The 13,192-nt window shown below is 38.0% G+C and overlaps 1 protein-coding gene across 3 annotated transcripts in view; it reads right to left on the bottom strand.

Moving 5' to 3' along the window:
• Window positions 1-13,192, bottom strand: part of osbpl5 (oxysterol binding protein-like 5) — a 77,955-nt gene that overhangs the window by 38,204 nt on the left and 26,559 nt on the right. For 2 of the 3 annotated variants that reach the window (XM_088934695.1, XM_088934696.1), the window contains exon 2: window positions 11,728-11,806. The exons of the other annotated variant lie outside the window; for it this stretch is intronic. In XM_088934695.1, coding sequence (XP_088790821.1) covers window positions 11,728-11,769 — 42 coding nt within the window. In that variant the 5' untranslated portion in view covers window positions 11,770-11,806. The remainder of the gene's footprint in view (window positions 1-11,727; window positions 11,807-13,192) is intronic. 3 annotated transcript variants of the gene reach the window in all.

The following is a 13,192-nucleotide window of genomic DNA, read 5'->3' as shown; positions in this document are numbered from 1 at the left end:
CCTGCTGCTTACAGTAGAAATGTTTTCAGTTTATATTCTGGTGTTTATTCTGGTAACCTCCTGAAAGCAGTAATGACTGAGTAAAGCATGTTGTGACAAAGCAAATGGTACAAAATTTAAGTGACAAAATCCTTCTCAGTGTTTAGGGTGTGTTAGAAGACAAAGATGAGTGCAGCTCACCTGTCATGGTAATTATGGTGTGAGCAATGCTAGCTGAGAGCACAAAGGGACACTGTAAGTGTGAGTTCCTTGATCTGACAGTGGAGGTATACCATCAAAACCACCTGTCAAGCAGCAGAAACTTATAACCATCTGCCACACAAGGCTGATCTTACAAGTCCCAGCTCTATCTTTGAGGGCACAACTGTGACAGGGTCCTGCTGTACACAGCGAGAGGAATGGATCCTCGGAAAAAGAAGCCTTATATCCTTAGGAGATGTTCTAATCTTACAAACATCCTTCCTGACACAATTGGATCCTTATTCCCAAGCGATATGTATTCCAATGGTGATTTCTCCCAGACTCACAGGATTGATGAATCCAACTACCGAGCCTTGAGTTCACGACAGATGTTCAGTTTTTGTTTTTATAGCAGGACAACTTCTATTTAAACAAGAATACTTTGCAGTTTATAAGCACTGTTAAGCTTTACAAAACTTGGAAAGTAATGAGATTAAATCTTTGCTCCTGGTTCTCTTTCTGGAACATTTTTTTCCATTTATCATTGAGCAATGGGCCTAATTTAATACAGTCATTAGTATTTTTTAAGTGTACCTGGGCAATATACAGTATGTTTAAAATAGATATTACATGACCTGATACAGTATTTAATACAAAACACATATAATATATGCACACAATAAACACAGACCAGTTTTTGAAATCTGAAACAGGTAGACCTCTCTCACTCCTGTGTAGCTGCTCACTGATAGCTCACTGAGAGAGCGGAGCAGCTGTTTACTGCTAGCATCCCTTTGCTCAGAATGCACATTCAACTACAAGATTAGACAGCCAAACAACTAAGGGGTGGGGAGAAATTTAAATCTAGTGGTACATGTCTTCCAGCAGCTAAACGAAGTACAGCTAAAATTCAAAACAGGATCTTTAGTGAAGGAGATACAATGTGTTTGATCTGCTTACAGGGGTTACAGGTATCAATATATCATGTTTTTCTAAAATACGCTCCTCAAATCTCAGCAGTTCAGTGATGTGAACATATTCTGTCAGTAAAAGAGGCCAGGAAGTATTGCTTTGAAAAACAGTTTGAGTTGACAATGCATTTAATCTAAAATTAAATTTAGACTAGCTGATGATTTCCTCCATTTCATTCACAAATTGCATTTGACCAATTCCTCTCATTCCTGCTCACTGCTAAAACTCATAAATTATTCAGTAGATGCTTACAGTGACTTATGAGAATAGAAGGTGACCTATGCATCAGAAACAACAACAGGAGCTCTGTTTAAATTCCCACGCAAAGGAAAGAAGGTTAACTAGCTTAGTATCATACTCAGGAAATCAGTGTTAAACTGGAGCTTTGAACTGGGAACCCCCTGGTATTATTCTTTGACAGTGGATAACTTCCTGATCTCTGCATTACACCATGCACAACCCTAGACACACCTTCATCAGATTGTTTGAAAAGGGGATTCTAGACTAGACTAGGCTAGTAGTGAAGCATTCATAATAGACTTGTCATGGATCTCATATTCACTGGTACTGATCAGTCCAGCAGGGTCTGGAAAGGGACAAGGAGTAATATTTCTCAGCGAGCAAGACCGATTTTCTTTGGTGACTGGAGTTCCCAGACTGTAACAAGCATCCCACATATGGGCAGAAGTCTAATGTGGGCTAGTTCTGTTGGAAATCTAGTCAGCACTGTATTTTTATATTATTTTAAACTACAGTCATAACCACAGATAAAGAGGGCTGCTTTTTCTCTGCCTCTCCCCAGCAACACTCTCTTCATGGTCCATGAGCTCCATTCTGTCCTCATTCTAAATTCAGAATGGAAAGAAGAAATGTCTCCTGAAAGGCACCGCTGCTCAGATTACAGGCACGTCTTATGAAACAAGCTTTTAAAACTTTAGCCAATCGGAGCAGAAAAGCCTACAGTATATCCATTTTGAGACGGCCCTAGTAACAACCTCCTCAACCTCCTCACTAACATGGAAAAACGTACACAGCTGTAGCTTTATATTAGAATCCATCTTTCTTTACTTTCTAACTTACTGAACAAAGTAAGGAGAATGAGTGCAATTAAAGATTTTTACCCAAAAGGGAACCAAGCAGAAAAGTGATGGCTTGCAAGTACTTCATGAAGCCTCACTATCCTTAATTTTATGACCTGCTAAAGCAGTGATGAGAACATGCACTTTTAAGTCAGCAAATACATTGCCATTAAATGCCAGTTGCTTGCAATGTTTTTGACCAGCCTATAGAACGGCCTCCGCTCGTTTCTTTTCCAAAACTGCACTTCATCATGATGAAAAGATCGTGTCTTCCATTCACTTTGACCAACTAATGTCGCTGACTGACAATTAGAAATTGTTTGCTTATGCTAACAAAAAAATCAAAGCAGCCTATTTATACCATTGAACTGCTGGTTTGAATGATCTCATACCACTCCATAAAATAGGACAGCTTACAATATCAGCCAGTTACAAGTGCAGCAAAAGACAAGATCACATGTGCCAGAGAACACATTTCAAACCTAGGACTAAATGGGATTAGCAGTGCTAGCAGTGATTTGGCAGTGTTTTGCTTTCTCTGGACATCTGGTGAATTGGCAGCAAGAGCGCAGAAGTAGGTAGATTGATTCACCTAAATGGGTGAAAGACTAGTTCATCATACAGCACCTGGTGAACTGAAAAGACTGGAAACTCTGCTTTGTCTTTTATATAAAAAAGTTGCGATCTCTCCAGATTCAAATACAATTCAACTAGAGACTTGGGAGGCGCAAGGTCTCACTCCTACCCATTCACTATCTAACAAGGTCTCGTTCAGTAATCTGGTGACCTAGAGATCAGGTTGTATCCTGCCTTGCTCTGGCCTACCCACAACCCTGTACTGGATAAAGCAATTAAAAAAAAATCAATGGATGGATGGTCCTCATCAACAAGTGATTTTTGGTGAACTACAGTACAAGAACAACTGAATTGATCGCTGCATAACTTCCATTACATTTTTAGTGGTTTTGAAGTAGACTTTTCTATTCACTGGTACAGTTTACAGTATGGAAAGGTTTAATTATGCACTGACATTAGTGAGTAAACAGGTCTATCTAGTCCCATTGTCAGCCATTAGGATCTAGTTATCACAGGATTTTCAATGTTAGCTTGACACTGGATCCTGTTAAACTCCTCTGGTCACTACTGAACATTTGAATAATTTGCACAACTGAGAAATTAAATGAATTGAGTTACTCCATCACCTACAAGGACTACTAAAACCCCACTTTAAACTGAAATACATCAGTCAAGAACATAACTTGAAGGAAACTAATTGGAAGTGTCTATATTTGTCATACAGTATCTCAAATTAACAATATAGTTTTAACTAGTCCAAAACAGGAACTTTTTGAGAAGGGACAGTACATCATTTCTCTTCTTGGATTCAGACAGAATGTCATTTCTGCAGCTGCGTACTATGTAAACATTGTAGATTCATTTTGCATAAGATTATACACGTTCGATGCAACACCTGGAAGAGCAGTAATGGATGGTGACAGACTATTTATCATACTCAGATAGCAGATAAAGAGAGTGATATTAAACTGAGCGCTTGAGAGATAATTAATGAGACAAAGTGACTGAATGTATGTGCAGCGCCGCACAGCATTTTTGTCCTAACAAAAGACAATCACTATTTTCTGAATAATTCTAATGTCTCCATCCCAAGTACCACTCTGCCCCTCTCAATCACAACCTCTTGATGTGTGGCAGGAAAATGAATCACCTTTTCACTGGGCCTTCTGGATCAGCAGAGGTAATTACAATGATAAGATGTGCGTTTTTAAACAGGTAGATCTCCCACAAAAGTCTGTGGTGTCTGAAAATAACTATTTTGCATGAAAGCAAGATTGTATGTGAACTCAAAATGGAATTTAGGCTACCAGATCATCATTCATTAGGTTTGTAAGGTCATTCTGTTTTCCCCAAAGCTGATGGGCTTGTTCATAAAACAAAATGCTTAGCAAGCTTTCAATTTCTAGATTTTCAATTACAAATTATGAAGCTTTTTTCATGCTACATAAATATGGACATCGACAAACTAAAATATTACAACAAATCTAATGTACCTAATAAATATGGATCGGATTTGATTTTAACTCAACAGAAGTGGATAAATATTCCAATTACAGCTCAGTATCATCTATCTCCAGTAGTACTGCTGCTCTAAATCAATTCGAAATAATCCATTAACATGGGAGGTGCTTACGTTGCATCGTGCACTTAATCAATGTTGCAATATCTATTCGTGTGTCAAAAATATCAAAACCTACAAGAATTAGGCATTAGATTTATAAAGTGTTTATCACACAATAAGTTTACTTTAAATAAGACCCCAGGTATGAAAAGCAATTTGAATATGGCACTGTTCCCTAAAGGGTTTATATCCCAGTCAGTCACGCCAATTCAAATAAATCTCTCTCAGCAGCTATTCGCATTCATAAATTTTGAGTACAAGACGCTTTAACATGGCATGATTTTTCATCCTCAAATAAAATACAAGCTAATTTAATCTCTCTCCAGTAAAAGGTCAGGACTTGCCCAGGGGAGTTTTCTGCCTTGCAGAACCTATGTTTTACCAGCTTCTCAGTGTGGCGCCTATTAAAAGTAAGTAACCTCTGAAAAGGATTTAGGTTTTCATGTTGATTCATCATTTTGCACATCTAGACAATGAGGAGAATACAATAATAAGGCCAACAAATATGAGAGGATATAAAACATAAAGTGCAGAATTTAAACCGAGTGAATCAATGTAAAAACGATATATATTTCTCAAGATGCAATCTGCAGCAGGCAGAACGAGCTGGGCATTACTTGGTTCTAGGGGTTACATGGGTCATTTAAAAAGCTGCCTGGTCTCAAAGACTTCTTCTAAAGGTGTTCATCTTGAGCTGTGGAAATTCAGAGGACGCCTGAAACAAGTATTCAGAGCCCTGAGAGGTACTGAACACACAAAGTCAAAGCTCAACCATGAAACCAGAACTTCATTATTATAGTGTAAAACCATAAGTGTATACAGAAATTATTTTATAAAGTATTCATTTTTATGAATTCTTTTGCTTCCAAAACAAACTATGAGGTGTTTCTAAGCTGACTATGATGGATGTTTGTGAAGGTGTCTGGATTTGGACCTTGGTATGATAAACTGCATTACTAATAACAGAACAAGCAAGATGGGCCAAATTGCCCCCTATTGTGTTATCCCTTATACTGTATACTCATAAAATAGAGTCCCTATATGCATCAGAGGCATGGTAGAAACTATGGTTGAAGTGTTTTGCATTTAATTTCCCTTTAAACAGCAGTTTGTGGCAAAATTGGTCAGAAACGTTTTAACCCTGTATACCACCTATCCTGTATGCAAGTTGAATGCAAAGTGATTCAAAGAGAAAGAATACCGAACCTGCCAACAGGAAGTGAATTGCAATTAGTGAAGCTCTGGACATCATGATCACCACACTACAATACTGTGGAGAACATACACTGTATATCTGAAAGATATTAAATACTGTGCAAAGTGAGACAATCATTTCCATACAGTCCATCAGCCAAACATCTGTTACCTATTACACTGTTCCTCTTCTCCATTGTTTTGCATTTAAATTTTAGTGAAGAAGCTGGAGTTGTAAAAATGTAGTATCTACCAGTTTCAGATTGACTGTTTGCTTCAAAATGAATACATACATATAATTCAATATGTTTTAATTATCAAATAACATAAATCACATATAGACAATATACAAACCTAGACACACTAGATACAGACTATTAGAATATATTCTAATGATTCTAAGACATTTACAGGGGTCATTTCCTGGAAGCATGACCTTTCAAGGAGATAAAAAAGCCTCTTCCTGAAGACTTCTATCCTCTGGCATTCTGTTCTGAGGAAGAACGTGGGACAGGAATGTCGCTCAAATACAAAATCCACTCAGTTCCCAGCCAGAATGATCTGTGCTGCATTCACTAAATCATCTGACAGAAATAACCTTGACACTCCTCCCTGCTCAAAAAGATGTAAACAATCTGCAGGAGAGATGAGTGATGACCTCGTAGAAGAACAGCAACTAGTTTCATTTCTAAACTGTGTGTTTCAGAGGTGTAACACATGAAGTACTGCTAAAAGAAGCTGACAGTGGTCTAAGTTCTTTCTTTTTGCAAAATCAAGCAGTGTATGTATTTTGTGCATTCTCCTCCATTGGCGTTTATGTTTGCTGCTGCTGGGCTTGCAAACAGTTTCTAAAGGGACCAGTAACGGTGTGAGCACCATGTAATGAAATCAATTCACTTCTGCACCTCGCCCCTTATGAAAACGTTTATGAGATGGAAACAGCATGCACACTTACAAATCTACTTGGGTTGCATTTTGACTAGGAATTAAGATTAAGAGATTGAGAATGAGACAGTCCTTCCATGATCTACTGCAGATCACATCGTAAGGTTTAGTCTCTGGCCAGACAATCCATACCTGTTAGGCAGAAAAAGAAAGCAAAAAATGCATTTTGCTGTAAATGTATTTGACTTGCTACAACAAAGCTTAGGATGACCAAGTACAACGAAATGTAATTGTTCAGGTGTAATGTCAATGGGATGTCAATGTCAATGATCATTGTTTAATAATACACTATAATATATGTAATATAGATGGATATTGAGGCCATTAGATCAACTCAGAGGTCCTGATGTCAAATTACATAAACAGAAAATATTAATAATAATAGAATTAATAGAAAGGACACTTTAAATGAGATAGGAAGACAAGACATTCATGCAGGCTACAAATGTTTTCACATTAGAAGGATAATGTTCTGACTGGTACCTTCTGTACTGCGAGGCAGCAATGCTACCAACTGTGCCGCTGTGCCACCCAGAATGGGAGACATTCATTTTCTGATCAAGATGCCCGGCTAGAACATTTCTCCATTGCTCTTCAATCACACTGAAGCTGAGGTGCTGTATTCCAAATTGAGACTTAAACCTCTTCTGGCTGATGTTCTGTACCATGAAAAGTAGCATCCAACCCAAGCTCTTGGATTACACAGCCTAAACACTGCCATCCCTCTGACGACAATGACCAAGCCATGACCTTGGTCTCATGTGGAGCCCTTTGTTCTCTCTGAACGCAACAGTATTGAGAGGACGAGGCGCTGACTGACTGCTTGACTGAGATCCCAGTCACACTGGAAACACTGAGCTGCTAACAGCCGCATATGCAGTCATGTCCATAGGGTGGAGTAGGCCAGTAGCAATACAGCCGCATCAATGCTTCATACTCCTGGGCTTTTGCACCGAGCACTGCTATGTGACCTATAGCACGTTTATATCAGAGGTATATACAGTAACATTAGCTATAGTCGTAGTTATAGTAGTATAGGATATAGTTATAGGAAAGGAAATCATACAGTATAGGGTACTCAAAACAGCTAAGACTCTTATCTATAGCAGTCTGAGGCATTTCAGCTTTTAGAAGCTATAGACTCTTGAAAGGAAAAAATGAACAAATATACAATACATGCAAATGCTTTAAAATGAAGGCCAAAAACCTGAAATGGCCCAAACCTAACAAGGGGTGATAGAGCAGCATCTTAGTTGCAAAATGCTATAATACATCAAATTAATACTCAATGGAATTCTTATCTTTTCCCCTTAAATCCTAACGGGAAATCATAATTGAAGAAAGAGCATTTTGAAACACTGCCATTAGTGCTTACCCTCACAGTGCTTTGTAGTGCTTCCAAAAATCAATCTTACAGTGAGTCATATATTCTGTTAGGAAAAAGTCAGGACACAATTGGCAATCATACTTATACACAGTCCTACCGCAGCAATTTATCACTCTCAGAAACACATCAAACCCTTTTAATAAAAGTATCAGGACAGCAGGTTTCCTAAAGAGCGCTATTCTCTGATCTTTAAAACAGTGCATTGAATATGACTCTCATTTCAACTGTAACCAAAGGAACCCTGGTTCTCGATGGTTTGTTGATTCTGGAAATTTAAGGCCATTCATTCCTCTCAAGGATGTTTTGTCTTCATTGGGTCTAGACTTTAAACATGCTGATAGCACTGGAAACTGTAAAACCAGCATTTACTGTATATGTAGTTTCAAGAAGTTTTTTTTTCAGAAACTATCTACTTTAGACGCTAAGCCTATATATCACAGGAACATTTTAGGGCTATATTTTAGGGCTATATTAAAAACATCAACAATTGATGTGTTGAATGAAACATCAAACTGCACAATGTCCAGAGTGCTCAAGTGAAAAACGGGCTTGTTGAAGACTCTTGATCTCCTCACAGTCTGCAACTTTCTTCTTCATTACCATTGGCCACGTCACACAGCATAGCTCCACATGTGCTGTTTCAGCACTGCATTTGCTCCTCTGCAGTCATGTCTATCACACTGGGCTGTGTTTGCTGTACAAACTGTGAGCAACCCTTCCAAATAGACCGGATCTGACAATCACCACATTCGCATTGATGTTCCAATGAAGATGGAAGTTTTCTAACTCATTTTCTAATTATAAGACAAACATTTCTCTAAAAATATAATAAAATTACAGTACATGAGAATTTAAATGAATGACAATCAAGTGTCCCTTTTAATCTTCCTAATTATAGTTCCATGTTGCTTTCTTGCTTTTCAAAATAATTACAAGCTTCTATAATATATGCCTCAAAGCAAAGCTACACTTTTCTCATTACAAAAACCCGGTAGCATGGCGTGCATTTAAGCATTCTGTTGTATACTTGAGATCTTGCAGATGACTTTTGGTCCTCCTGAGTTTGTCAGCAAGTTAATAAGATGACTGGAACACTCGGCTTTTGTGAAAAGCAAGACTATATAAAAGCCAAGATTCCAGCAGGATGATATTGGCCAAAATACCAGGATGCAGGATAGGAGCTAAAAGCAAGAGGATCCTGACACTTACACATCTTAGACAACTTCAAGATTGCACGATATGAAAGGAGATAGCTACAGTAGGCAAATGTCATCATAAGGAAAATCTGCAAAGATACAGGGAAAATTTTCAGATCTTCAAAAGAAGGAAGATGGTGCAGACCAAAATGATAAAGATCAGCACTGACACTACTAATACAGAAGGCATCTTCTCTTGACAAGAGTCAAAACCAAGGCAACAGATGAGCATTTCAAGTAAACTGAACTAGGAACTCCAGCCCTAGACAGGCCAGATTTCATCTGTGAAATCAACAGTATGCACGAATGCCACTGAATACCTCATGGACATGGAGAGCTTCAACCAAAAGCACCTGGATGCAAAGAACAACAAAACCTTGTACAAGATTCTACACAAAATACATCACTAAGCAATGTTAAAAACTATATCGGTTTGTTAAATGGACTCAAGAGAATAGAACTGAATGACTTTATTGAAAATACACTACTAAGGGGTTGTAATTATTGTCATTGTTTTTACAAGAGAAACGAACACAAGTTCAAAGTGAAAATCGCATTTTAGAAATCACTACCCCAATACATTTGTAGGGCGCTCAACTGCATAATTCGGATAAAGGCCGGCGCATTCCCACGACCCCTGTCAATCAGACACCGGCCCGATCCAAGTCCCGAAAACGACAACGCACAAGCTAATCATCCCAGCACGTCTCTCGCATCTCACCGCACCTGCTATTTCAACCTCCTCAACCTTCACTTCACCGCTTGGTATTAAACAGTCTACTGTTTCCCCGAGCTCTTCAAAACCTTGGCGATCCCTTTTTTTCTTCAAGCCTCCTGGAAACGACCCTGCCTGCATAACCGACTCCGTCTTCGCCTTGCCCTACTGGACTCGTCCACTCCCCGACCTGCATAGAGTTCTTCACACACTGTTACACACTGTATATTTTACCATCATTGTCATAGAATTTGATGATTTGCTCCTTCTACCTGATGCAATGAATGCCAATTAGTGGAACAATAAGCTCCAAACGGCACTTTTCTCTTTTTAAAGGCTCTTCAGCAGACAGGTCATGGCGATCTCTGCCCTTACTGCTAAAGCCTGGAGTTAAAGTGACAGCTGGTGCTCTGGTGCCATGAATAGAAAGAAAAAATACAAATAAAGTTAAAAAAAAGTAAATCTTGTTTTCTGCAAACTAGAAATTACTGAAAATGAGTTGAGTACAAAGGATTGTATTTACATGTTTATAGTTATAATCATGATACTCAAAGCAAATTTCAGTACTTTTCAAATCTCTCTTCGGGCACAGTTTTTTTAATGAAGTACATTACACTGCGATTCCAAAACATAGGTTTTAAGAAAGTACTTTATAGGATTATTTCTTAATATTATTCTTTAAAAAGTGAAGAAATCTGCTTAAGTAATTTTATCCATGGCTTGTGTAAAAGGTTAGATTTCCTACTGTATATAAATAAATTCCTGTATAAATCTGCAACTAGGTCAAGTTATTTTCATGGGTGATTACGAGAGACTAACAAATTCCATGTTGGAACTAGCTGGGATTTCTGCCTCTAAACAATAAGAAAAAACAACCTTTTAGGCATATTTTTTTTCATTTTAAATGTTAACAAACTAAAATTAGGACTAGTCCGATCGGAGGTCCAGAGCGTCGGGAAGAGTTCTGTCACAGAGCCAACGAGAGTAATTTCCTGTCTGGAATTTAAGCTTCTAACGCCCCCTGCAATGATATTAAAAAAAGGGTGGGGAAAACTGGGAAAATCAACAGAAGATAACCTGGATAAAGGCTCTAAGACCTTCACCTGTGCTTCTTGAGAAATTCTGTAATTGTACAGAAATGTCCCCTCAGACTCTGTGATCTCACTCGTGATCTGTGCCCGTGGAAGTCTCAGCTCAGAAAACAGTGAAGAGCTACCTGTACACACACTTTAGATTCTTATATCTAGAAACACAGGTGAAATAAATAAAATACTTCTTTACCATAAGCACTTACAGAGACAAAGAGTTTTTTTTCCTGTTTCTGTCCCTTTCCATTGGGTTCAGTCCTGGGATACATTCCCTTTAGTCAAAACATGTAGGCACTTAATTTTTCAATTAATCTTATAAGGATAGGAGCACTCAATGGACTCAGGAGCCTCATAACTGTAATATATTTGTTTCCTGTTGTTTTTATTCTTTGTTGGGTTTTTTGGTACATTTCAATATTGGAAATTAACTTCCAAGTTTGACATGTGAGTGCTGTGCACACTCTAAGGGATGAGGTGTCTTCTTTTCCTGATACCACAACGTCTGGCAATTTGTATGTAACCATCAGGCTTTTAATTAGTTTACTGAGTATCATCACATTTTTAGAAAATGCAGGACAGCTGAATGGTTCGGTAAATAGACAAGTCCAGTAACGTCTTTTTTAAAGCTAACTGTTGTCACCCTGTTACCATTTTCAGCACAACTGACTGACAACATGAAATCTGTTACTAGAGTAGTAGTACACGTACACAGCAATCTAGAGTACACTCCTTACAACTTCAAGTTTAAAAGTGTTTTACAAGACTCATACTTGCCTCAGACATCAGACTGTCATTCTTCTCTTTCATCTGGTACATTTACGCTCATGTATGGCTTTAGCTGGTCATTTTCAGCCTAACGTTAAAAAAGAAAGGACATTTGTTTTTTAGAACACTTACATTTAGCTAAAGTTTCCAAATCTTCTTGGCTTCTATACAACTTTTGCTGGATGCTTCATTCATTCTGTGACAAGAAGGAAGCCTAACAAGCAGGAATGTTCGTTGGAGTGTAACTACATTACCAGGAATCACTAATTAAGGAGATTGGTGCTTACAAATTGCTGAGGGGAAATGGGCACTGCTCGTTATTTGTATAAACGCATACTGTACATGTGGCATGTTGCAATTTCTGTATGTTGAAATTCTTACAAAACAATTCTCAAAACAACCATGGCCTATGCAAACAGCATCCAGTCTCATCCCCCACGTTAAATAATGACAATTGTGAAGAAGCACAGCAGGTTACAACACTTGTGATCAAGTCATACTGTGTATGTGAAAGATGCTCTGAGATTAATTTGAAAATTTCAGATGAAACACATTTCTGAAAAGCAAATGTCATTCTCTCTCGGGAAGAAAGGTCTAACTGCTGTGTCTTACCACAGCTGAAAAAACATTACACTCCTCTCACTATCCTGTCATTTTTTCCCAGAAATCGTCTGTTATAGAGAAATGACGTTATTGAATGAGCTGCTGATCAATTATGAGCCCCCAACTGCTTCCAGCAAAGTTTAGCTGGGAATAGAATTTGATTACCTGGCTGAAACTCTGGTCCAACTTTAATGAAGAAAGATTTATTTGCAAATGGATGCCATGAGCAGCTGTGAAATAACTTAAGGAACTTTTTGTGAAAGAAAAAAACTTGATGCTGACACCAGACAGCAAATCTTAACCAGCCTAGGAATACTGTTGAATAAGAAGTCAGATCTATGTCTAGGCTTCCTAAAATTCACATCGAACTGTGGGATATGAAATAAAGAAATCAGTTCTGAATACAGTATACTGTATTTGGATGTAATGCTTGACATTTGGTTTTTACTTACTTTGGAGTTAAATTCTTAAGGGCTCATCTTAGAAGAGAAAAAAGTTTATAATGTAAAACTATGTGAAAATAGGGGGAAAAATAAGGGAACTTTTTAAGTTACTGTAAGGCACAGAAAGAAGCATGAGTTATACATCTACTGTACTTTCTGCAGAAAAAGATATAAAAAGACACATTCAAGGTGCAATAGAAGTTATAGGATGTCTTTTTATTTCTGAAGCAAATTTAGTTAAACTAAAGTCTCTTCACCATGCAGCCAATGAGAAATGTTGTGAATGTACAGTAACATTAGAAAAGCTCCTCACTACCCCTGTGATTTGGCCTCCCAACCGCTTTTCCTAAAATTGATATTTTTCCACAAGCACAGTGCTGCTTTCCTATGCCACTTTCTGTGAAGCCCTGGAAGATGTTTAAGCATTG

The sequence above is a fragment of the Atractosteus spatula genome, chromosome 16 (genome assembly GCF_055471065.1).
Source record: "Atractosteus spatula isolate fAtrSpa1 chromosome 16, fAtrSpa1.hap1, whole genome shotgun sequence".
In the NCBI taxonomy this organism is placed as follows: Eukaryota; Metazoa; Chordata; class Actinopteri; order Semionotiformes; family Lepisosteidae; genus Atractosteus; species Atractosteus spatula.
Note: the sequence above shows the minus strand (reverse complement) of the source record. Positions and strands in the feature narration are given on the sequence as shown.